We start from the raw sequence: 24,688 nt of genomic DNA, 5'->3' as shown, positions 1-24,688 counted from the left end.
GGGAGACAAAAAAAAAAAAGGGATGAAGTCTAGATTGACTCGAGGTTGATGAGGAAGCAATGCTCAGCCAAAGCGATTGTTCGGTGTCTGCTCGGCTATTGCACTCACGGTCGGGTTTCAATGTCCGAACCGCCCGTGCACGAGTACCGGACAGAGCCGAGGAGATGGCATTTCCTTGAATGATACCTTGAAGCAAAGATGTCGGCAGCAGTGTCTTTCTCTTTTGGATTGATCTTTTTCATTTAGAGCGGAAGACCAAGATAAAAGATAAAAGGAACAGGGATACAACTGAGGGGGGGGAGGCGGAATACAAAAAAGAAGTTTGTTGAGAAGATAAACCTTATATCCGAGTCCCGGGCTGCGGGCTGTGGGCGAGGGGGGGAGCGTCTGCTTCTTTTGCATCAGACTCGGCGTTCTGGGGCATTCAAAGGGCATGATGGGTGCTGTTTTACTATTGTCTTTTTATTTTCATTTTTACTTCGCTGGCTGTTTATTATATTCCATTGTTAACACTATAGCTTATATGAGTTCCTTGTAGAAATGGCAGCAAAATTACGTTGGAACTTTGTTCATACTGTCGATATGATAGTTGGCATTGGGTGTCTCGGACAGTCTACCATTGAAACACATGCAGAATCACGGCATACATCATTCAGTGATGTACATGCACAATGAGGCGGTGTAAACATGGCTGTCTATGCTGCCATCTTATCATGGATGGTGCGAAGATGGCGTGTTTTCAGGGTAAGGGACTGCAACCTTGCTGTTTAATTTGATTTGGGAAAACATTTTGTAACTTTGAATAGTTTGTTCCATTATTGTGCCATTTATACTGCTAATACTAGTATGTTTATCTGATGCGCTTGTTCAGAGCGTGCTTGGGAGGTTCTAATCGATTCCCTTTTACTCCAATGCCAGGTGACCCAAAACTCCATAGTCTGATAATTGAAACGATTTCATCACATTCGTTAGTTCTTTTACACACCCGTCGCTCCAAATACATGAAATCCAAAAAAGCTGAAGCGAACTCTCAACGAATGAGATAAGGATAGACATGAGAAAAGAAAAGAAAACTTTGGAGGCGGCTTAATAGTGCACAGTGGCTAAGCGCTGAATCCAGCCCGCTTGTTGTTGAGGTACAAATTCAGGAACCTTGTCGCCAGGTGCAGTCATCATGGCCACCTTGAGCCACTCGACGTAGTCCTCGAAGCCAGTGGTGCTGCCGGTGATTGTGACCTTTTTGACACCCCTGACACCCTCAAACATGCGTAGATTGCGGTATCCGACACCGAGAAACATGGACTGAACGACGTCGATAGTCAGCTCGTCGAGGCCGCTGTAGGCTTTTGTCACGGCGTCTGCATCGTAGGGGAGATCAACGTCAAGGCGGACTTGGGTGTGGAAGCGGCGGATGCTGGGGATGATGGAGGACTCCTTGATGGGGCCGTACCAGTTTCGAAGACGGGGGAAGGATGTGAGAAGTGTTGGGTGAGAGAGGAATGTGTTGTGCCCGTAGAGAAGATCTACGGCCTCGTCGTGGATCTGGTGGTTGGTGCGGAGGAGAGAGGCGTGGACTTTTTGCTCAGGACAGGGGCGGCCACATCTTGTGTAGGGGGCTGTGATGAGAAGTTGGTCGTAGATTTCTAGACGGATCTCGACTGGAAGGTCGAGGAAGCCTGTCTTGTGAGGTTCTTGTTGTTGTTGTTGTTGGACTGCAGCAGCCATGTTGATTGATTTTTGGTATTGAAGTGGTAGAAGTGGTTTGTAGGTTGGTGATATAAGAGTAGATATTGATGGAGAGTAGGTAGGTATTTGATGTTGGCGCTGAAGAGATCTTAAATCAAGTTTGCGAAGAGCTGCTAGACTGATGAATGACTAGTAAGCTGTTGTTGGTTCGAATTGGGGTTATCCAATAAATGTGACAGTGATGATGTTGATCTTGTAGTAGCGTCGATCTTTGAGGCGTTGAGTGGTATGATGACAAGACTGATGCGTGTTTAAAGTTTGTTGTTGGTGGAGAATGAAGATGAAGAGAAGGGGGCCGGAATAAGAGGATGAAGAGACTTAATATATGTAAGTTAAACAATCTACAGATTGCAAGGTGAGTCAAAAGAGATGCCGACCTTGATTTAGATGCGGCCGTGGCCGTAGGTGCCAGTCGATGGATGCTACGAGACACGCCCTCCCCCTGGTAACACGACGGGCTCGGCTGGGGCTTAAACTTACGAGCAATCGACCACTAGAGAAACGAGGAGCAGGGGTCATGAGGATCGGAACTCGACGGCAGAGTGCAGTACATACATTCCAGCTCATGGATATGGCACGGGAAAAAGTCAATCGCTTTGTTGATCTGAGCCACGCAATCGTATTTCGGCGGCTGGTTTAGATACACGCCCAGCATCAATCATATCACCCATTGCAGCAGGTATCTCACCTAGCTGATGTTGACCGAAGATTGGATCTTGGTTTCCTATTCGATCTCGCATTTCGTCGTCTTTGTTTAGCTGGTGACATCCATCTCAGTCTGAGTCCAAGTGTCTGTCAGCCAGATAAGCTGACTCGCGGTAGTCTTTGTTTCGTTTGAGCTGAATTGACGAGATGTGCATTTACAGCCAGCCATGAATTAAATAATGCATCTACAGTACAATGAATGCCGAATACTACCGGGCGGCTCTCCAGGGGAATAAAACGGACAGTCACTATCATTAAATTACAGACAGCCACAGATATCAGTGTTTATCAGTGGGCTGAGCATAAGGTGACAAGTACCGCTGCGGTGCCGAGCGATGCACCGTCGCGGAACAGCCGTTGACTCCACTAATTGGCAAGGTTTAGTATCGGGAGTTTAAGAGGTCCCATATTAAACCTCGAAATAGAGGGTCTAGTTGATCGTCCAGCACTCTTGTAAGTGATGGTTGAGTTATTGAGAGATGACAAGGAGAAGAATAGCAAGAACAAGAGGAGCAATGTGTCATGATCAGGTATATATAGAGATGACATATAAATCTGATGATCTAGAAGAGTTACAGAAAAGAAAAGTAGCCACAATATAGGCGGAGGCCCAAGGCCGTCATCATCCCAAGACTGTTTGCCCTGCCTCTATTCCCAGTCCTCTTCAACCCCTGCGAGCTCCATTGTTTGATGTTTTCCTCTCAAAACAAGTCGACTTAAACTGGGTTTCCAGACCATTCGTCATGAAAATCAAACGGGCATGATTCGGAAATAGCACGGCATGCATCCCGGACGGGAATTCATCATCAAGCTGCAGCCACATTCGCTGATAATGTAACCAACCAGTGTTACTATAACCAACCATTCAAGGTTCATCATCTGGACCGTTGCTTCATTGCTTCATTGATTTTTTCACTTCGTAGTGTCCCACTTCGGCTCCGAACCTACCGATCAAGTCTACCAAAGAAAATAACCCGCGTGAAACTCTGTATCAATTAAACATCATCTAGTCCGGCCTCTTCCGATCTTTGTTCTATTTATCTATATGCGCTCCACTATTTCGAGCCTCATCCTGGTGCGGTTTTCCGTTTCCCTGGCGTGATCTTACAGCTCTAGAACTTTGACTGTATTCATACACCGCTCGCTACCGAGACAAGGGTTCAATTCCAAGGTGAGTTTCTACTAATACTTTGAAGTTCTAGAAAACAAGATCTCTCTTTCAAAGGGGCATGAAGTATCCACTTGATTCAACGTGTCAGGGCGTTTCGGTCAATTCCCGTTCATGTATTCTGTATTCTGTAATTACTCTGTAAACCTTCTCTTCTTCAGGGCAATATTTTGAGCCCCTTGATCCTTTTTTAATCTCCAAGCTTCGTCTCTTCTCTGTATTATCTATTGTGTCTATTTCTTGTTACACGTAATAAACCTTGCTCGGATGTTCTCCGTGAACTCACCGTAGAGTTCTGGCTTGAGAAGCATTGGGCCCGTCACTGACCATCTAGTCCATGTCTTCTAGATCACTCCTGTTCTCACCGACTTGCGTAATTTCGATTAATGAAGATGTGTGCATTAATGTAAACATATCATGATCATGGTCATGATAGATTGGCCTATCATCTCTAATTGGGTCATGCAGCCACATCTTGTACCTGTCAGCCACGAGCTCCTTCCCCTGTGCACTTTCCTGTCTTGTCCATTCCATCCGCACTAACCAATCTGGGACTCGCCAAAGCACGTACCTAAATGGCGCCAGAACATGAGACTCTACACCTAACGTTCTCTCATTCTACGGCGCTTGGTCTCACCTCAAATCACAAAATCCCTTTCTCATGAGCAACCTCAACTCTCGACTCTCCTTTACTTTTGCTCTCATACTATCGCCCCTAACTGCTTTCAGCCTTGTCGCATAATAAAGACAAGCTGGTTCAATACAAGCCAATATGACAGTCTCATTCCTCAACTTCCTCTCAGGCCTCTTTGGTTGGGTTTACTTTTTCGCTTGGAGCGCGTCTTTCTATCCTCAGCCCTTGCTCAACTGGCGTCGTCGCTCCACAACTGGAACCACTGTCGATTTCCCCTTGATCAACGTCCTCGGTGAGTCTCAGCCTGACCCGATATACACAGACCCCCTGGCCCAGGACATCCATGATACATGTTATGGGTGTCAGCTCGACATACACCCCCAGCCAGCCCTGCTCTTATCATCCTGGTGCCCTGGGCCCGATAACTACCATTTCTATCAATACATGTTCCCTGGTATTGTTCTTCTTTGCTGATCGTGATATCGCTTTCTTTCAGGCTTTGCCGCATACTTTAGCTCAAATGTAGCCTTCTACTACTCACCAGAGATACGTGCCCAGTATGCTGCTAGACACAAGGGTCTTGAATCTACCGTCCAGTTCAACGACATCACATTTGCTCTCCATGCCCTGTTTCTCTCCATCATCACAACCTCGCAGTACCTCTCACCTGCTCTGTGGGGATTTGCCCCCAATGCTGGAAACCGTCCTAGCCGCTTCATTCTTGGAGTAGCAGCCGGCTGTATCACGGGGGTGTTGTTCACATGTGCCATCGTTTCCGCTTCGCCTGAGAACGACGCCGTCTATGACTGGGTCGCCCTCGACATCGTCTACGCCGTCGGCTACGTAAAGCTTATTGTCACTCTGATCAAGTACACACCCCAGATCGTCGCAAACTACAGAAACCAGAGCACCGAAGGATGGAGCATCTTTCAGATCTTACTGGATCTCACTGGTGGTGTCCTCAGTGTCAGCCAGCAGGCTATTGACAGCTACCAACAGCGTGACTGGAGTGGTATTACTGGGAACCCCGTCAAGTTTTCTCTTGGAAACATCAGCATGATATACGACTCTGTTTTCATCGTCCAGCATTACGTTTTGTACCGGGACGCTGAGAGCACCCAATCCGGCGAGCGCGAGAACGAGAGCTTGTTACAAGATGAGGAGCGAAGCGCAGAGCGTAGTGGGTGATTTTGCTTTCTTGGGCTGGATACACACTGAAGATGTTGGCTCACGCGCTACATCATAAGCTTTCAGTGACGTTTGGACGACCTTTATTGCGATTTGATTTGGAGTTGGATTGTTTTCAGCTGCAAGATCTACATTGCATTAGATCACGAGCCACACAGGCAACCAGATCTGTACATTTCTAGCATATGATTGGAAGTTTGGAATCATGATGTTTGGATACAGGCCCCGTGCAGCAGGATGGCTTCGTCCGAACTGCTGAAAAGACTCGGTGTATTGGCATGCGACTTGCAGCCCAATAATAGTTGCAGATTGCTGTCTTCACGCCGCAACCTACTTCCCCTGATGATAATCTCAAATACTTGTCCAGATAGTACTGCTCTTGGCATCTTGTATGCAGGGTGCGGCCCAAAACTAAATGAAGATGGTCAGCAGTGGCTTAGCTGAGATGGAACCATTTGCTTATGTTGCGTCTCTCTTGCCGACTATCATACTTTAACGAACTATCGGTATATACGGCCAAAGTCGGTCAGGATTCTAGTCTCTTGTAAGCTGAAACATATGTTTGTGTGCCAATCATATACTGTCACGGTGTTGAGCTGGCTTCTGAGCGATTCTGGTGCAGGAAAGTTGTCTTTAAACAAAGAAGGTGTCGCGATGTGCCCGATTGGATCTTGCAGCAGCACGCCAAACCCAAAATTGCCAAATATACGATATCAAACAGAATGCTTAGTTCCTTGAATTTGTCCTGACGCAAGCATCTCCAATACACGGTCAGTCAAGTCATCACTTGTGCGGCCTCTGTTACGGGCAGATTCCTTGGGGAATAACCATGAGTCCCGCTCCATAGTCGGATATCCCAGTCGATTGACTGTAACCAACAAAAAAAAACAAGGGATAATTACGATGTCGATATTGAAATGCAAAAAAAGAATTTGTAGTTGATACCCAGACAGATGGCAAAAAAACAAAGAGTCGACAACGGCAGGATTCGAACCTACGCGTGCGAACACAATGCCTATGATAGTTCTGGAGAGAAATAGCAGGGCATCGCCTTAACCACTCGGCCACGTTGTCTTAGGATAAAGAATCCGAGTTTGTGAGAGTATATATAGTCCTCTCTGGACGGAATCATTATACCTGATCTTTGTTGATACTATCTTGCCATCGAATTATAACAAGTGCACAAGTATATTCTAGTTGCTGGTTTATAAGAAGTGCCAAAGTGGTTTGGCTTATGCCTTTGATAGTCGCACTGCTATCCAAGCACCACTCACAAATCATCAAGTAGTATATATAGTCTGTCTATATCGGTTCTTCATGTAACAAGTACTCGTACATCCTTGTCTTACAATGCTTTCACGCTCTGTCTATTTTAATACAAAGTTGATCGTCTTTCCTCCCTTCACGGCAATAGCCCTCTTGGCTGCACGCAGATCATACTGCCCCCCAGAGAAGCGCGCTGCACCCTCCTCGGTCTGAAGGATTTCCTTCACCATCCAGTCACGCAATTCATCGCCCGCTAGCTCGGCAGGAGGAGGTGGGATGTCCACGACACCGCGTACCCTGCCATTTATCTGCACTGCACATGGCTGTACCCGCGGTCGGACGAGTTCAGTCAAGGAGGTATCTACTTTAGGGAAATTGGTAGACTCGAATATAGAAGGTGAGGAAGGGCGTAGAAGAGCCCAGCACTCTTCAGCAAACGCGGGAGTGATAGGTGCCATCATGGAAATGAGAGTCTGGGCAGCCTCGCGCTTGACAACCGGACTAGCTTTAATGTTGTCGGCGAGGGTATTGGTGAGGATCATGAGGTCTGACACTACTGTGTTGAGGGAGTAAACTTCGTCATAAGATGCTGTAACAGAGGCAATGGTACGTTGGACATCGCGCCAGATAGCTGCTTCAGTATCCCACTGTGCAAGTTCCTTTGCAGACGCTGATCCGAGGCTCTCATGCTTGGCAGCAAGGTAGTCTCGAGCAGACACCTTTTTCGTATAGGGCTCTGCAGCAATGGCTGTGATCTGATCGTATAGCCTTTGAAGCCAGCGTGTGACACCAGTGATCTTGCCCTCGTCCCAGTTGAGGATATCGCCAACCGGAGCCTGGAAGAGTATGTGTGCGCGAGTCGCGTCAGCGCCGTACTTGGAGATGAATTCTGACGGATCAACCCCGTTGTACTTCGACTTGGACATCTTCTCGTAAGCGATATTGGCTGACTTTCTAGAAGCTACCACTTTAGGTTTGTTGGGATCCGTCAGGTCAACCTCATCAGGCTTAAGAAAGCGGCCGCTGTCAGGGTCAATGTATGTCTTGCCGTGAACCATGCCCTGCGTGATAAGACGTTTAAATGGTTCAGCAGATTTATAGGTTTCTTCGGTATATTGAGGAAGTAATTCTGTTGAAGCCAAGAACTTGAAGATGAAGCGTGCATAGAGCAGATGAAGAATAGCGTGCTCGATGCCACCGATGTAGGTATCAACGGGAAGAGTCTTGCCAGCTTCGGGAGAGAATGGTTGATCTTGGTTATGGGGATCAGCAAAGCGGGCATAGTACCAGCTTGAGTCGACAAAAGTATCCATGGTATCAGTGTCTCTTCGAGCAGCGCTATTACACTTGGGGCAAGTTGTGTTGACAAACTCAGGCGACGACTCGAGGGGACTACCACTATGTGTCTCTGCCCAGTCCACATCCGGAAGCTTTACGGGAAGCTGTTCGTCTGGCACAGGTACCGGACCGCATGTGCCACAGTGAATGATGGGGATTGGGGTGCCCCAATATCGTTGTCGGCTGATCAGCCAGTCTCTTAGACGCCATTTCTCAACCGATTCGGCAAGTTCAGCCTTCTCAAGTAACTTGACGATCTCCTCCCCGGCGGCAACTGAATGCTTGCCCTTGAAGGAACCACTATGTTCTGTCATGACTCCATGTTCGACAAAGGGCTCGTTTTCCATAGCTGTCGTCGACTCATCCTCGGATGCGGATAGGACTTGTCGAACGGGCGCGTCATAGTGATGCTCCTTCCAGAATGCATTATCTCTCAGGTCGTGACCAGGAACACCCATAACAGCGCCCTCACCATAGTCGCCCAGAACGTACGGCGCAACGTATACAGGCAGTGAGACTTTAGTGGCATCGGGTGTTTCTTCGTGGTAGGCGAGCGGGTTGATAGCCCGGAGGTGCGGCAACAAATAACCAACCTTTGAGTCTGCAGGTAGACCAGGGATGGTATCAATGAAGGCTTGTAACTCAGGGTCTGAATCTGCGAGCTTGACTACAGTGGGATGGCTGGCCGCAAGAGCTACATACTGAACGCCGAAGAGGGTGTCAGGTCGAGTGGTGAATACTTCGATCGCAGCCCGAATGTCATGACCCATGGCCAAGACAGGGAATTTGATGGAAGCGCCAGTTGATTTTCCCAGCCAGTTCTTTTGCTGAGCCAGAACTCGCTCTGGCCATGCATTTTCCTTTGCAAGCGCCTCGAGTTCCTCAAGGAGGGCCTCGCGGAATTCAGAAATGCGGAAGAACCATTGCTTAAGGTTACGTTTCTCAACCTTGGCCCCTGATCTCCAAGAGCAGCCGTTCGAGTCTACTTGCTCGTTTGCCAGGACCGTCTTGTCAACTGGATCCCAATTGACCTCGGCTTCGGCCTGGTATGCGAGGCCTCGTTCGTGAAGCATGAGGAAGAGCTTCTGAGTGTGTTTATAAAAACTGGTATCGCAAGTGGACAACTCCTAATGTACATATTAGAGCTGAAAGAAGATCAATTGGAGTTTCACTTACACGGTTCCAGTCCCAACTTCCATTCATGAGCTCAAGTTGCTCCTTCATTTTGGCCATATTGCTCGTCGTCCACTTTTCTGGCGCAACGTTTCGTTCGATCGCAGCGTTTTCCGCGGGCAGACCGAAGGCATCCCACCCCATGGGTAGCATGACCTTGTCGCCTTTCAGTGACCGGTATCGAGCAACCACATCGGCAATGGAGTACACTCGCAGATGGCCAAGATGTAGAGTCCCTGATGGGTATGGGAACATGGGTAGCACATAGTAATTGTCTTTCTTATCGGCAAGCTTGTCGGACGGTTTCACAGTTCCATTAGACTCTTTCCATTTCGTGCGCCATTTGTCGTCGATTGAAATGAGATCAATGGCGTAGCATCGTCGAGAGAGAGTCGCAATTGTTGTTTGGGCGATGATCGGACGCCGAATTGAGTTGTGGAGTGATGGATTGGACAAGGCGCGCCGAGCAGCAGCGCAGCCTATGAGCCTCGATTGCAGTAATGGCATTGGTATTTGAGCATTATATGATGCTTATCCGCATCAACTGGTGTTAGGCAACTTTGTACCTAGTGTAGCTGTGTACACTGAGGCACAAAAATTGGATGTTGAGATTATGGATGAGATTCGAGATACTTACCCTGTGATGAAAATTAACGCTCGGGCCACCCATACCTCTCATCCATCGGTACTTGGTCCACCACAATTCATGATAGCCAACCTCAGGTACCGTTAGATGCGTCATGACTGCTAACAGCCACTGAAGTCGATGTCCCAGACCGAGAACGGCCGCTGAAGTCTGTGAACAAATGATAACCTAACCCCGCTATCATGGACGCCCCGCCACAAAACTCGTCCATTCTAGCCCGGGCGGCCCAATTGCCCCCTCCAAGATCAAAGAAAAAGAGACTCCGACGTCGTCCACGACTCGACTCGACTTAACTTGTCTCACCCCGAGTTATCTCCTTGAGTCGAGATACTTTCCACCTACATACCAAGCTCGATCGGCCTCAATCGATAAAGATAAAGGATCCGTTACAGGCCAGAACTAAATTGTTCAGCCGTTTCCGATTTCGCAAACAAACTTCCTCTCTCCAACTCAGTCAATCAGCGAGTTGGTGATAACCTTACTGGAAATATTCGACATTGCGCCTTGGATTCTACTCACATACCACGAATAAATACCCCATACACTATCGACAGGAACCTTTTCGTCCATCGCAATGGACAAGATCACCGACCGCATCGCCGCTCTGCCGGCTGATGGCACCTACTTCTCTCTCGAGTTCTTCCCTCCCAAGACAGCCATGGGATTCTCCAACCTACGAGACCGTCTCCACCGAATGGAACGAGCACTTCGACCACTTTTTGTGAATGTCACTTGGGGAGCCGGTGGCAGCACCTCTCAGAAATCGCTTGAACTGGCCGAGTTGTGCCAGAGAGAAGTCGGACTTACAACTTGTCTACACTTGACATGCACAAACATGAGCAAGAAGTTGATTGATGAGGCCCTCTCAGATGCAAAGGCTCTGGGAATCAGAAACATCTTGGCTCTGCGAGGCGACCCCCCGAGACGAGAAGAGTACCGCGACGCCGAAGATTCAGAGGACGATGGAGGCCAAGATTTCAACTGGGCTGTCGATTTGGTTAGATACATCCGAAAGACCCATGGTGACTATTTCTGCATCGGTGTTGCAGCATACCCCGAGGGCCACGCCGAGGAGAGCCATCCTCTGGGACAGAGCGTGGAGCATGATCTCCCCTATCTTGTCCAGAAAGTTCAAGCCGGCGCTGACTTCATACAAACCCAACTCTTTTTCGATATTGAAGCATATGAACATTTCGAAACCACTTTGAGAGAGCACCCCAGCGGTGCCTTCAACGGCATTCCCATCATACCTGGACTGATGCCTATTCAGAGCTATCAGATGATTAAGCGAACCACCAAGCTGAGCCATGCCAAAATCCCTGACCATCTTCTTGAACGTCTTGACGCTGTCAAGGGTGATGATGAACGGGTAAAGATGGTTGGTGTGGATATCGTCAACGAGTTGATAGACAAGATCAAGGATATCAAGTCAAAGACACCGGGTCCAAAGGGCTTCCACTTTTACACGCTCAACCTGGAGAAGGCAGTGTCCTTCATCCTGGAGCGAGCAAACCTCATCCCTGACCCCCCCGAGAATGAGGAAGCTGTCGTCGCAGTTGACGAACTTGCCATCCCTGCGCTACAGATCAATGGCAACATGCGCTCAAGCAGCCACTCACGCTCTCGACAGTCCAGAAGGCACTCTTCTGTTGCTTCAGACCCTCACAATTATGTTATTGTCGGCGATAGGCCAGCAGTATATCCCGAGTGGGAAGCGACAGGCCTAGAGGCCGGTGGGCGTGCCGAGGCCGTCAACACACGCGCCAACACATTGGCCATATCGGAAGGTGAGGGTGCGTTGGGCCGTGAGGCGACATGGGACGACTTCCCCAACGGTCGTTTTGGTGACGCTCGCTCACCCGCATATGGTGAAATTGATGGATACGGCGTGAGCCTGCACATGTCCGTGACCCAGGCCGTCAAGCTTTGGGATTACCCCAAGACGCGGCAGGACATTAACGATCTGTTTGTCAAGCACATTCAAGGAGAGCTCTCCGCTATTCCATGGAGCGAGGAGGAGCTTAGGGCAGAAAGTTCAACCATTAAACCTCACCTTCTGCAACTGAACGGCAAGGGTTGGTGGACCGTTGCGTCGCAGCCCGCCGTCAACGGTCTACGCTCCAGCGACGCCACCTTTGGTTGGGGTCCGCCTAACGGCTTCGTCTTCCAGAAGTCATTTGTCGAATTCTTCATCCCGGCAAACGAATGGGAAATTCTTAAGGCCAAGCTCGTATCCTCGGAGCTGCAAGACTATGTGTGCTTCTACGCCAGCAACGCCCGCGGTGACTACGTCTCGTCGGACATCGGCGGTCACGTGGACGGCTCGACGGAGGCAAGCCCGAGTACAAACGCCGTAACATGGGGTGTATTCCCAGGCAAAGAGATTATTACGCCAACAATTATCGAAGAGGTCAGTTTCCGAGCTTGGTGCGAGGAGGCGTTTGGAATCTGGGGTGAGTGGGCAAAGGTATACGGCCGGGGTTCTGAGAGTGAAAAGCTCTTGAACGGCATCAAGGATGACTATTGGCTTGTTAACCTAATTCATCATGACTATGTGAATAGGGATGCTCTATGGGAAGTTCTGTCAAGTTAAGCAAGGTGTCTAGGTAGTGTTTGGAAATGTATAAATATACCTGTCAAAATTGAAATTGAATAGGATTTTAAATACTCATATTTGAATTATAAGAAATAAGAGGTTCAAGAATCAAGGAACAGTAAGATATATCTTGATATTAAGTGTAGAGAAGATTACTAGATATAAGGGGGAATTAGGTACAAGATAAACCAGGAATCAAGAGTCAAGAAAAGTTTAACTCAGACTAATATCCAGAAGACACATATAGTTATGGGCATTGTATTTATTACTTGATGCATTCATTCACTAGCTATAGAGGATATATAATCCTATGTCCGCTTTTCTTTCCCCTTTCCTTACGTTCCGTCGAAAGATACTAGATAAAGCTAGACTTGCCAAATAGGAAAGAAACCATATAGCTAATGGGGGCTGCAAAATTGGGTATGTGTGCTGGGGGTAAAGGGGATTATGATGGGCATTGAGTTCATTAAATGCCGACAGTTGGTTTAGCTGTTGTTGCTACCAAAATAAAGCCGTTGCGTATGAAAGCTTTTGTATAGGCTGTATAATACACTCTGTAGAGCCTCGATTAAAGATCATACCGTAGTTTTTCTGGCTTTGCCGAAAATACTGGTAAATATCTGCCAGAGAAACATTTAGGACTGCAGGCATTAGATCTCTCCATTGCCCCAGTCGAAATAGTGTTCGTCATCGGGAGGAGGTTCGAGAACGTTGCTGTCGTCCAGAAAAGCGCCAGGGAACTCTGATCGGCCAGACATAAAGATACTGAGACTGTCAGGGGTGGCAGTCGCAGTCGGCGTCGGAATCGGGATAGAAGGCTTGCGTTCAACGTTGCCAAAGATTGAGACTGCGGGAACAGGAGCAAATGTTGCGGCGCTGGCGGCAGGGTGACCAGCATGACTGGCGTGACCGCCATGGCCAGCGTAAGTAAACTGGCCAGCAGCGGCCGGTGTGGGAGTGGGTGCGTCTTCGTTGGGGGACTCGCTGTCTGGATACTGGGTCGAAGATTCGGCGATAGTAGCAGCGGCTTTTCGGCCAGCTGTGCGAGGAGTGACCCCACGGCCAGTGGTCTTGGTTCTCTTGGACGGAGTGTAGTCAAGCTCGTCAAAGTTCATGTCATCCTCATCTTCGTCATCCGAATCGGAGCGCTTGATAGGATGGACTGGAAGGGAGCTCTTGCGCTTGGATCCCTTTCCTGAGCGGCTTACTTGGCTCCGGGCGGGGGTAGGCTTTGACGGAGTGTTGGGACCAGCGCCCGTACCGAGATTCAGGCAGCCGGCAACATCACCGCCATTGTTGGCAGTTTGACGAAGAGCCTCGGCGTCCTTCTTGATGGTGCGGAACTGGAACTGAATTCCGTCGGTGGTGGATTGCCCAAAGTATTTGGCAATGTCTATGAGGCAATGATGTTAGCAAGTGTTGACGCAGAGAGGAAACGACAAGGCCGGAGATCCTACTGTTCTTGTCGATGCCTTGCTGGGTAGAAGGGAGCAGGTTCTCGTCGGTGGACATGTCCTTCATATCGTAGCCCTGGGCACGCGCAATGCTGATGATATTGGTCGCAGCCCGAACCTTTCGGAAACGATGGTTCAGGGCATGATCAGTCATATCAGAGCCATAACAGGCAGCGATTTCTGAGGGCGGAGTGTCAACCCCAGGCACATTCATAGGCGAAGAAGGACAATGGAGAATAAGATGCATGAGTATAAAGAAAGATAGTCTTACCCTTGTAGTTCCACTTGACATCAGGGTGCGCAGCAACGATAGCGCGGACCATACGGGCCTGAGCCTCGTAGGTCTTGTAGTTAGCCTTGGCGTTTGATGCTGGGGCCATCTTGGATGTAGATCTGGTCTGAGATGTTGTCAGTTGGAGTGTTGTAGAGATTGATGAAGACCATGCGATAATACTGAGGGGGGAAGAGGGGAAAGTAGATGCGACGGAAAGGTAGGAGATGAAACTAACCTCAAAAGAAAGAGAATGAAATGGAATTCGTGCTGAATGACTTTGAGTCGGTGCGTAAGCGACGTTACTCGTCGCGACGATGGAGGCGAAAAGAATGAATGTTGCGATACCGAGATGAAAGCGCAAAGTAGAATTGAGCCTCGACTTGAGGAAGAGATGAAAGAAGAAAAAGTTGAGGAAAGGAAAGGTGAAGAAGCACGTTTGTTGAAGTGAATTGAAGATATACTACTGCCTAAATAGGGAAAGGCAATGAAAGGTGAAGAAGATATGCGCGGTGGTTTGCGCTGAGAGGAAGTGATGAGATGTGCGAAATGTGAAGGCGAAGGAGATGAAATGAATGCTAGAGAGAGTGGGAGGTGATATGTGTAGATGAGTTGATGGATGATTCACTGACGAGAGGCAGTAAAACTAAATATCCTAAGAAATAAAGAGTTGAGAGATGGATAGAAATTCCAACTATCATCTAGATGAGTTGCTCTACTGTGACTATACAGGAGAAGTAGTAGATGCACCTATTTCTGGTGTGATTTGAGGTGTGTTGCTGGGCCGACTGTATGCAATCGCCAAGGAGGACAAAGACGACCAAATAAAGTCTGGAAGATGAAGGCAATAGAACAATTGAACAGAACAGCAGGCCGAATTTGTCTAAAAATTCGATCTTTGATAAACCCCAAGAGATAATGCGTCGGATAATATCAGTTTTGATGTTTGTTGACTTGCGAGTCTTGTCTGTCAGGAAACTTCGTCGTGGTGGTGGGTCAGTCGAGTTCTCCAGTGCAATACAGCAAAAGTGTTACACAAGACAGACTCGATAAGTTCAGGGCAATACGATTGCTCAAAGAGGGTAGTAACTAGATTTGTGCTACCCAGAAATTATATGGTAAAATTAAATAATAATTATCAATCTCCTGAATAAGTTGGCGTTTGGAGGTTATAACAACAAAGACAGGGAGGGTGCAGGCTAACAGAACTGTCTTAATGGTATAGTGAAGTATAGATAGTGGAAGACATAAGGCCACACATATAAAACCTCAATAAACTAACATACCGGGATAAACCGAAAGATAATAGGTCGAGAGAATTTAAATAATGATGTTATGGTATTATTAGTCTATGTTCTATATCATTTCATAGATGGCAATCCTCTAGATGCGCATCTGGATGCTCAATATACTGTCCAAATATGTGCCCTACTAACAGATCCTAACGACAATGGAACGGTACTGTACTGTGGCTGATGCTGGTGGTGAGACTTTTGTGTGCCTGTTTCAGAAACGAGCCGAGACCAAAAGGGACCAGGATCTGGACTGAAGCCAAGACCCGGCAATCGCTCTAAGATTGCGTAATTGGTGGGGGACTTAAACAAGTCGAGAGACAAAGAAGACATGTGGAATTGCTGTCGCACTTCGATATGCCTTCGATCATCGCTTGGAATCGATTCCTGACACACTCAGAGCCGTTCGCATATCATCGCTTATATCGTCTCTCATTCCATCTCTTCCAGGGGTCGCTTCGTTCTTCCCATTTCCAAACAGAATCTCCCGACGATTTGTCATCGCAGCAGCTCGTAATCAAACCGACGCATTAGATTCGACATCACCTTCATTAGATCGTTCAACATTCGATAGCAGATAGTCTATTTGACCTCTTGCGCGACAACAAATGGAGCGGGTCGTCGTGTAGGGGTGAGGCTTCGGCTGTGGCTTCGCGTCGTTGCCTTGGGTGCCTCCCACTCAACCATGGGGTGCTCTTTGATTTGTGACTCCTCCGCGGTGTTGGTGTTGTAGATCAGATATTGGAAACCGAGGAAGAAGTCGCATGACGCCTGGAACATACCCGAGATCTTGAAAGACCAGGGGATCTCTGACTTTGATGTGAAGAACCAGAATAGCTTCATGGTGTCACCACCAATCCAAGCAGCCAAGACTGATAATCGTAGACCCTTGGACGATTTGGTTCGTGCATTAATCAAGATCTGAGGAATAGGTAGTGTCGCTTCGACGCCGAGCCCAATGCATCCAATGGCATTGGCATATACTGCATAAAGCCCAGGCATCTGGGAAAGGAGAAGCTCAAGAACAACGAGAGCAGCGGCAAAATACATAATAGCTTGCCAGTATCTGCATTTGATTAGCCCAGGATCCTAATAATATCAGTGACGCAATACATACCGCCGGGGAGATCGCCATTGCCAGAAGTTATAGGGGCGCTGAAATCCCATCAAGCTGTCGTCGGCGCCGGCAAAAGGCAGACCAGCGTCACCGCCTTTAGTGGGTGGAGGAGGTCGGAAGTCGAGAGCGACCTTGAGGAGAGCGACTTGAACGACAACCATCAATAGGGATTGAAGGAGTAAGCTCGTATCGTATTGGGCTTGGGGCCAGTAAAATATTCTGTATTCGGGAAACACGGATTAGTCGCAGTCCACAAATGGTGTTGAGTGGAGGAGAACAAACCTTAGAAAAGACGCGACCAGCATAATAAGAGGAATGTCAAGAGAGAAGCCTGCACTGGTCTTTGCTCGGTACATGGAGACGATCTGGTCGGCGTATGAGAGAATGGGCGACATGACGATAAAGAAGGGGGCCACCCAGGCCGTCATCTCCATGACCCATCCTACGAGTCCATCTGCCATTCTGTCGTTTGTTTATCCAAGTTCAAGTGATCGATTCGGACGCAATAAAGCGGTGGTTGTTGAAGGGGATTCGACGCGATGGGATTCGAGGCGAAGACGACAAGGTTTACGTGGACAATGGCGGGTTCATTCGAGAGGGTATATGCAAGCAGAAATCGACACTATATAGCCAACTGATTGATGTATGTCGCCGTGCAGTGCAATGCAAATTATGCGAATGCTAATGTGATTGATTATAGAAGAATAAAAGAGAGGATGGAGGAATGAAAAGTCCCGAGTCAAGACAAGAGGCGCTGGTTGAGTCGGAGTGGGTGCAGCAAGGGTAAAGGGGAAAGACAGTCTAGCCAGTCTCGTAATTTTGATAGTGGTCGTTCTAGAAGACATGGCTTCGGCCGTCGCCCAATCAGTGCCGATGCTGTGGTGCGCATCGGTTATCCCCGCTAAAGGTTCAGTGTGCAGAAGCTTAGCTAGAGGCTCTGTCCAACCCTGGCAAGGAGTAAAAGCCCCCAAATTTCGCCCTGTCAATGGGATGAAGCCAGTGCAGAACGGCCCGGGGATGAAAGCGGCCGGCAGTTCTACGGCTTGACCAATGAAGGACTACGCAGGCCGCATGGGTGTTGGGCTCTACGGATCCAGTGGACTGGGATAAGTTCCCATTCCAGGATGCATGCTCAGACTGGATTGGCTCTACTTGAGACACACGCGTTCGTCCTCCTTCTTTCTGATGCATGTCTATAAATACATGTGTTACAGACTGTTAACTAATACTTGCTTTGCCCTAATCCATAGCAAACCCTCACGCTTGTATCTTCAGCGGGTTTCTCTAAATCTTAGGCCAACATATCGTCGGTATAACGGCTGCCCCGTCGGTGGCTGGTGGAAATTAAGGCGGAGCAATTTGCGATCAATATTCTCGTGTAAAACACGCTTGCTCCCGGCCTATGTTTTGTATTCTTACTGGGTCTGGGGAAGATGGCTGTCGTCAACAAAAGCCACACGTGACAACCTGCCGCTTGCGGACAACCAGCAATTGATTTCGGTTGTTGATTCGTTACATGGAACCGAACATTGGAGCATAAGATTTGATATCAGAAAGCATCGGCGTTGATCATCAGTAAGCCAACTTATATGGTGGCGATGGTTACTGGGGTAAGGGAAGCGTGCTGTATCGCTAATCGTACTTGCCGAGCATCTCACAACAAGACCGGGTTGCAAGTCCATTTAGGAGACAAAATGAAATCCATAACTGCCTCTATTTAACGATTCGGCCTCAAAGTTAAACGCAAGTAGTCTTCCTTAAGTGCTGTCTGTAATTGATGTTTCCTTTACTACTCAGCTACTGTGCAGTAGGTCCTCGATATGCTCAAGAAGATGCCCTCAGGGTATCAGAAAAATTGACCGGTATGAGCATAAGAGACAAAATTATTAGGATAGTTTATGCCACTGAGACTATGATTCTTAGACTACTTATTTCTATACCCTAAGACTTGAGAGGCCAACTTTTTTGCTACCCACTAGGATACATGTGAGAGTGTCTACCAAAGCACGGTAGCTTTATATCGCTGGCGATACACGATCAAACAACAAAAAAGAAAGAGCAGCGGCTTTAGCAATAGTGCCTTACGTTTAGCTCTATATATCTTGAAAATATCGCATATGAACACTATTATGCATGTGGTTTTCCTGAATTAATCATTATACACAAATTATTGCCCGTCTCCCCGGTTTTTGTGTACGTTCATTCACGAGTCGGCATTTGACCGAATCAACCCGATATTGCCATTAAAACAAGACAAATGGTGTCAGTAGAAGCAATATATGTTTAAGTGGAATCTTGTATGGCGAATTCGGAGGCGTCTTGGGCGAGATGCCATAGTTCAAGCAGAAATTTGAGGCCGTTGAGCAAGAATGCAATATTTGGTGCCAGTATAATCTACACCAAAGGCCTCTACTACCAAAATTAAGGTGAATATTATAATTCATGGAGGAGCATACTCCTGTCAATTTAAAGCACCTTACTCTTTTCTGCATCACGTCCGGTTGCACATGCATCTAGGAATCAGTCGTCTAGGCATTCACTGCATCGCTTCCCTATTCTATTGTTTGCAAACAGTTGCATGCTGTTTTTCATTGGCCACTTGAATGTATTCTTGTTTGCTCAGCCGAGTGGACTATTGTTTGATTCCATTTCCAGTTCTTGGCACTGCCAAACGGCCGTTTGGCTGTTCATCAGTTCCCATCATTGCCAGCTCCATGCTATCCTTTTGTTCAACACTGCCTACAATCTCCACCCCTCTTCACCTCTGCACCTCAGCATTGCCCCCCCCTAAACAAAATTCTTTCTCTTCTTCATACTATACTCTTCATCTCCTTGAGTAACAACGACAACTGAAAACGCGATGACGTTCCTTTCCAGCCCTGAGAGACGGGAACGCCCTTCTCGAGCTGCAGCTCCTACAAAGAACATGAAAGAGCTCGACTCTGAGGATGATGACCTGCGTTTCAAGCCCCGAATCTCGTCTTCAGAAGGATTTCTACGTGCTGATAACAACAACTCCAGTGTCGGCTTTAGCCCCGATTCTATCACAGTCATCTCAGCGCAGAGCATTGCTTCATCTATGCCTTCATCTATGGAGACGCTAAACCGGTCAACTTCTCCCAAGAAAAGAAATAGTCCCGAAGCTGAGAGCGAATCTCCCACCAAGAAGTCACGCATGATAAGGATCAAGACTAACAAGTCCATTCAAGCCATGACTCCAGCGCTCTCGCAGGCCAGCGTCACACCACAGCCAGCCTTCAGCAGCATCCCTGAGATTGAGGCTATGCACAAATGCATCAGTTCTCTGGAGAGTCGCATCAAGAAGAATGCAGCGGATCGCAACGAGGACCAGAAAAACCTTGCTTCAATCAAGCAGGCGTTGCAGGAGGCCCAGGCGGCTAACACGTGCGAGAAGGACCTCACCCATCCTACAGATGACCAAGGCCTACGCAAAGAAAACGAGGAGCTCAAGAGACGCATATCAGAGAAGAATCATTTCATCGCCACCTTGAGGCAGGACCGCATCGCCCCCTCGTCGTTCAAGCTGATGGACTGTGATGTTGAAACTGAATGGAAGGGAATCGCGTTTGATATTCGCAACTTTGTATCTCAGGTCCTCACCAAGCAACCTTACCGAGACTCCGCGCCTCGGGGAGCGAACATGAGAGACGTCGAAGCACTCAAGAAGCACCAAAAGAAGAACATCCACACGGCTCCTTTCCATTTCCAGCGCTACATTTGGAAGCATCTCGTCGATGACATCTTCCAGGCCGGAAAGGCTACCTGGGGAGGTCCCGCGGGGAATTCTTTCCATCGCTACTGTTTGGAAATCTCTGGTGTGTTTAGATCATCCGTTTGCATTTCCATCTCTCTATCTTATACTGACAATTTCCCAGAAATTGACTTTGAGGACATGACGCAACTGAGTACATTCAAGTCCAGCCAAGCCCATGTGATGTCCAAGTGTTTCGATGAACACAACCGCGAAGAGGCCAAGAGCATTGCCGAAGAGATGGCGTTGACTCTCAAAATCTTCATGGACCCTGAAGAAATGAAACCCAAGACAAATCCTCAGAAGCGTCTTATGAGTATTGTTCGCAAAGCAGTTGAACTGAACGATAAATTTCTGAGATCCAGAGCATTCTACCTCACCAACTGGCTACAGTGTGATTGGGGCTGGGATGACGTCGAGATCCGTTACTCCACGGGAGAGACAGGCGGAGTCAAAACCGTGGATGTTGAAATCTCACCCCGACTTAGAAAGATCGGAAACGCCGATGGCCGTCACTTCGATCAAGCCCGGGAGATCTGCCAGCCCATGGTGACGGTACATCTCTCATGAGGAATATCGGGGCATACGGTAGCGAAGTGCGAAGTGCGAAGTACGAGGTCATGCGATTTTGGAGCAAAGTGTCGTTGATCATTTCTGGTGCGGCTGCCAGGAAGGCAAAGTTGGGTCAAGGCCAGAATGCATGGTCAGTATTGTACTTCGGGAACGAAACCCATGCATGTGATTTGAGAGAACATGCATACAGCAAGGATTGTCTGTGGAAGGATGGAAATGTCTTTGGTTGATGTTCCTGATTCAAGCCAGATCGATATCAGATACTCTCGGATGAGTTGACAAGGCTATGTTATTACGAGAGAGAACAGCAAAATACAGGCATTCGCATTTCACTTTATAGGATTGTAACTACCTTATCTGGGGAGTAGGTATGAATGTGATTCGTCGTATTGTCATGTCCTTGTCGATCTGATAAGACGTTGATCAAGAGCTTGTAAAGTGGACTCACATCATGGATGCCTCAGGCTTGAGTCATCTTTGGACACCGCCTGTCAAAGGCAAGGGGTCCAGGACACCCTGTCTTGGCGGCATCGCATCAACTCGATCTCCAACTGAGTATTGAGCATCAAGCTTCTTTTCCTTGTTTATTTCTGCCATAAGAATCAACCTAGATGATACCACGTTGACAATATACAACCAGACGAAAAAAAGGTATGTTATTCCCCTCATCCATGATAGCTCTACCTTCAACTAACTTTAACCCCTCCCTCTCTAGACATACCTCCCTAATCATGCCTGTCATTCCTCAAGATACACCCGAGTCCGCTGGACAAATCCCCGCGCCCGAAAAGTCAACTCCAACCTTCAACCCTGAAGATGTAACCGTCATCTTCGTTCTCGGCGGCCCTGGTGCCGGTAAGGGTACCCAATGCTCCAAGCTCGTTTCTGAGCACGGCTTCACCCACCTTTCGGCCGGTGATTTGCTGCGCGCTGAGCAGGAGAGACCCGGTTCCCAGTACGGCGATCTCATCAAGGACTATATCCGCAACGGCCTCATCGTTCCCATGGAGGTGACTATTGCTCTCCTCGAGAACGCCATGTCCGCTGTCCTCAAGGAGACAGGCTCGCAGAAGGGCCGCTTCCTCATCGATGGTTTCCCTCGCAAGATGGACCAGGCTGTCAAGTTCGAGGAGACTGTTTGCCCCGCCAAGCTTGTCCTCTTCTTCGACTGCCCCGAAGCTGTTATGGAGTCCCGCCTTCTTGAGCGTGGCAAGACCAGTGGCCGCGAGGACGATAACGCCGAGAGTATTCGCAAGCGATTCCGCACCTTTATCGAGACCAGTATGCCTGTCGTCGACCGCTTTGAGGAGGTTGGCAAGGTTCTGAAGCTTGATGCTACTCCTGAACCTGACGAGGTCTATGCCAACACCGAAAAGGCCCTCGCCGAACGGTTGGGACCCAGCTTCTAAGGCATGAATTGAACATACATTGTGCTTCGGGGAAGCTGTCCTGGAGTCGGACCCCTAAGTGTTTAGACTAAGAAAACTACTAATATTCAAGCTTATAAAAGACTCAGACCTTGCGTCTAGAACAGTAATAGAAAACTCATGATTATGCTGTATCTACAAAGTATTCCTTTGGCAATATTACTATTTCCAGCTACCACTGATACAAACCTTCTCCAATTCTCATAAGAAACCTACCTTACCCATCTAATTCCATTTTAACTCAACTCAATCGCTCAAAAGGGTATATCTAACTGTCACTACCAGAGTCCAACGCCCATGTTATTGTCGTGTCCTGGCTATCGCCAATTCCTGTTCCTCACAAACTTGCACAATCAGTTGTCGTCGTACATTTTCATCAAATTGGCTTTGATGTCTGTCATCTGTTTTCTGTGCATCTTTTCGCGATTCTCCAATGCCACAATTCGCTCTTGTAGTGTCGCAATCTTTTCATCTTTGGCCTTGAGACTTGCCCGGGCGGTATCACGTCCTAGCATGATACCCTTGGTGCGGCGTGCGGCAGTGGTCAGAATGTTCTGCACAGATGACAGGGTCTTTGAGTCAACCTTTTTACCTCGCAAAAGGCCCATGACCTCATCCATCACGTCGTAGTCTGTCTCAAAAGGGCTGCTTGGAATAAGCCCTTGCTGTCTGGATGGTGTTTTCAACGGTGTTGTGTCTGCCGGAACGGTAGCGGATGACATGGTACCAGTATGCCGTGAGGGTGTCTCGTCAAACGAGACCTGCTTTTGCCTCTTAGACTCGCTGGTGGGAAACAAGGTGCGTGAAACAGAGGGAGTTGGCAACCCAGAAATGGCATCGGTAGAGCGCGAAGCGCTGGGCGTAGTGTATCGTTGCTGGGCACCCTTCTCGGCACTCTTGTCCGCAATATCAGCCATCTCACGCTCCTCGTCTGACCCTAAATCGCTGAACTCTCCTTCATCCTCTTCAAAAATGTCCCGGCGTCTCTTGGCCGGTCCACGACTTGGAGTTTCAACAACTACTGATGGTACCACAGATGACTTTGGAGGACTCGAAGCTTGGGTTCGGTTCCTAGCAGACTTTGGCATAGGGGTGTCGGGACTCGAGTCTTCAACAGATTCCGCGCTGTAAACAGAATCTTCGTCACTCTGGCGCCGGCTTGGAGTGACTTGATAGCCATACGTCACAAGAGATTGCTGGGTCATGGTAGGAGGTGCAGACCTGGCAGATTCATCGCCTTTTCGGGGGGTCCTCAAGCCGGTCTCGCGCATTTGAGCCTCATCTCTCCAGATAAAGAAGTTGCAGGTATCGCATTTCCAATAGAGCTTCCCGTTGTTTGGCCCTGTCTTTTTGACTTCACGGAGTGTAGCCTTTTGACGAGGCTCACAATTACCTATGCGGATGTTATTATCTGGGTCGAAGGTCGTAAAGAATTAGAAACTTACACCACCAATGACCATCACTATAACGGCCTTTTGGTAGACGCATCTTCTGTGATTTTGGTGTTCGGGGATCTCGCTGGCGTTTGAACCGGGGCGATGAAGGCATGATAGGCTGATGTTGGCCCAGCAACCAATTATATAGACAGATCAAAGACAGAAGCTTATAATAAGCTAGACAGATATTTTTGCCAGTATCAACAGATGATGTCAGGAGGAAGACAGTCAACCATTAAGGATTGTACCTGAACTGATGCGGGGTGGGATCAAAGCTGAGGTCAAGCAATGTAAATGTGAGGGGCTGGTTGGGCGGCTACCGAGATGCAAATGCCCAATCCAATGCTTTATATGAACCATGAAGCAACGACATTTATCCAATTTGTTTCAGCAGCCACAACTTCTGAGTGAATATAGATAGACATAAGCTCTTTCTTAGATCATACACAGTCAATCTATACAGGCAAGGACTACCTAAATGTATGTAATTACACATCATGCGTGTACACAACACCCATGTATCCCGCTATGTTCTCTTTGTGACTTACACAACCCTGCAACAATAGACTTTCTCTTCCCAACTATGCTCCAGCGATATAGTCACATTATCATCTTACAGGTCTAAAGTATATCAAGCTTGAGATGAATTTTCTGATCTCATTGATATGTTGGTTCATCAAGAGCTTGAATGATCCTCCTATCACGTGATCACACATTCATGATCGGCTGATTTTGCTATGATGCTCTCTCGTCTCATTATCTCTCATTGCCATCACTATCTCAAACAACCTTTCAACAACCGACTATTTCTTCTCAGATACCAATTCCGAGTCAAATCATTCTGTGTGCCTAGGTACTTTTGCTGACACAGGCAACTTGTCTTCCA

The 24,688-nt window shown here is 48.0% G+C and overlaps 9 protein-coding genes and 1 non-coding gene across 10 annotated transcripts; 4 read left to right on the top strand and 6 right to left on the bottom strand.

Moving 5' to 3' along the window:
* Nucleotides 1-809: 809 nt before the first annotated feature.
* Nucleotides 810-2,026, bottom strand: FGSG_07130 (uncharacterized protein). Its single transcript, XM_011328535.1, has one exon. The coding sequence runs from the start codon at nt 1,723-1,725 to the stop codon at nt 1,087-1,089; it is 639 nt and encodes a 212-aa protein (XP_011326837.1). The 5' UTR covers nt 1,726-2,026; the 3' UTR covers nt 810-1,086.
* A 2,365-nt stretch (nt 2,027-4,391) lies between these two features.
* Nucleotides 4,392-5,441, top strand: FGSG_07129 (uncharacterized protein; the record flags this gene model as incomplete). Its single annotated transcript, XM_011328534.1, has 2 exons — nt 4,392-4,545; nt 4,750-5,441. 2 exons carry the CDS (start codon nt 4,392-4,394, stop codon nt 5,439-5,441), a joined length of 846 nt encoding a protein of 281 aa, XP_011326836.1.
* A 973-nt stretch (nt 5,442-6,414) lies between these two features.
* Nucleotides 6,415-6,515, bottom strand: FGSG_20666. Its single transcript has one exon. It is a non-coding gene; the product is annotated as a tRNA-Ser (tRNA).
* A 293-nt stretch (nt 6,516-6,808) lies between these two features.
* FGSG_07128 (leucyl-tRNA synthetase) lies at nt 6,809-9,960 on the bottom strand (the record flags this gene model as incomplete). Its single annotated transcript, XM_011328533.1, has 3 exons — nt 6,809-9,172; nt 9,222-9,697; nt 9,891-9,960. The coding sequence occupies 3 exons, from the start codon at nt 9,958-9,960 to the stop codon at nt 6,809-6,811; spliced, it is 2,910 nt and encodes a 969-aa protein (XP_011326835.1).
* Nucleotides 9,961-10,438: 478 nt separating this feature from the next.
* Nucleotides 10,439-12,457, top strand: FGSG_07127 (uncharacterized protein; the record flags this gene model as incomplete). The annotated part of the gene is made up of 1 exon (XM_011328532.1): nt 10,439-12,457. The coding sequence occupies one exon, from the start codon at nt 10,439-10,441 to the stop codon at nt 12,455-12,457; it is 2,019 nt and encodes a 672-aa protein (XP_011326834.1).
* A 653-nt stretch (nt 12,458-13,110) lies between these two features.
* Nucleotides 13,111-14,294, bottom strand: FGSG_07126 (uncharacterized protein; the record flags this gene model as incomplete). The annotated part of the gene is made up of 3 exons (XM_011328531.1): nt 13,111-13,853; nt 13,918-14,094; nt 14,186-14,294. The coding sequence occupies 3 exons, from the start codon at nt 14,292-14,294 to the stop codon at nt 13,111-13,113; spliced, it is 1,029 nt and encodes a 342-aa protein (XP_011326833.1).
* Nucleotides 14,295-16,059: 1,765 nt separating this feature from the next.
* Nucleotides 16,060-17,055, bottom strand: FGSG_07125 (uncharacterized protein; the record flags this gene model as incomplete). Its single annotated transcript, XM_011328530.1, has 3 exons — nt 16,060-16,543; nt 16,595-16,813; nt 16,877-17,055. The coding sequence occupies 3 exons, from the start codon at nt 17,053-17,055 to the stop codon at nt 16,060-16,062; spliced, it is 882 nt and encodes a 293-aa protein (XP_011326832.1).
* A 2,399-nt stretch (nt 17,056-19,454) lies between these two features.
* Nucleotides 19,455-20,936, top strand: FGSG_13065 (uncharacterized protein; the record flags this gene model as incomplete). Its single annotated transcript, XM_011328529.1, has 2 exons — nt 19,455-20,430; nt 20,491-20,936. The coding sequence occupies 2 exons, from the start codon at nt 19,455-19,457 to the stop codon at nt 20,934-20,936; spliced, it is 1,422 nt and encodes a 473-aa protein (XP_011326831.1).
* Nucleotides 20,937-21,390: 454 nt separating this feature from the next.
* Nucleotides 21,391-22,348, top strand: FGSG_13064 (uridylate kinase; the record flags this gene model as incomplete). The annotated part of the gene is made up of 2 exons (XM_011328528.1): nt 21,391-21,494; nt 21,655-22,348. The coding sequence occupies 2 exons, from the start codon at nt 21,391-21,393 to the stop codon at nt 22,346-22,348; spliced, it is 798 nt and encodes a 265-aa protein (XP_011326830.1).
* A 371-nt stretch (nt 22,349-22,719) lies between these two features.
* On the bottom strand, nt 22,720-23,914 carry FGSG_07123 (uncharacterized protein; the record flags this gene model as incomplete). The annotated part of the gene is made up of 2 exons (XM_011328527.1): nt 22,720-23,777; nt 23,812-23,914. 2 exons carry the CDS (start codon nt 23,912-23,914, stop codon nt 22,720-22,722), a joined length of 1,161 nt encoding a protein of 386 aa, XP_011326829.1.
* Between the last annotated feature and the right edge of the window lie 774 nt (nt 23,915-24,688).

The sequence above is a fragment of the Fusarium graminearum genome, chromosome 4 (genome assembly GCF_000240135.3).
Source record: "Fusarium graminearum PH-1 chromosome 4, whole genome shotgun sequence".
NCBI classification, from domain to species: Eukaryota; Fungi; Ascomycota; class Sordariomycetes; order Hypocreales; family Nectriaceae; genus Fusarium; species Fusarium graminearum.
The sequence above is the reverse complement of the archived record's forward strand: the minus strand, read 5'-3'. Positions and strand labels throughout refer to the sequence as shown.

Bases quoted from the DNA above. Each gene is read 5' to 3' on its own strand.
- FGSG_07130 (XM_011328535.1), bottom strand. From the start codon at position 1,725: ATGGCTGCTGCAGTCCAACAACAACAACAACAAGAACCTCACAAGACA.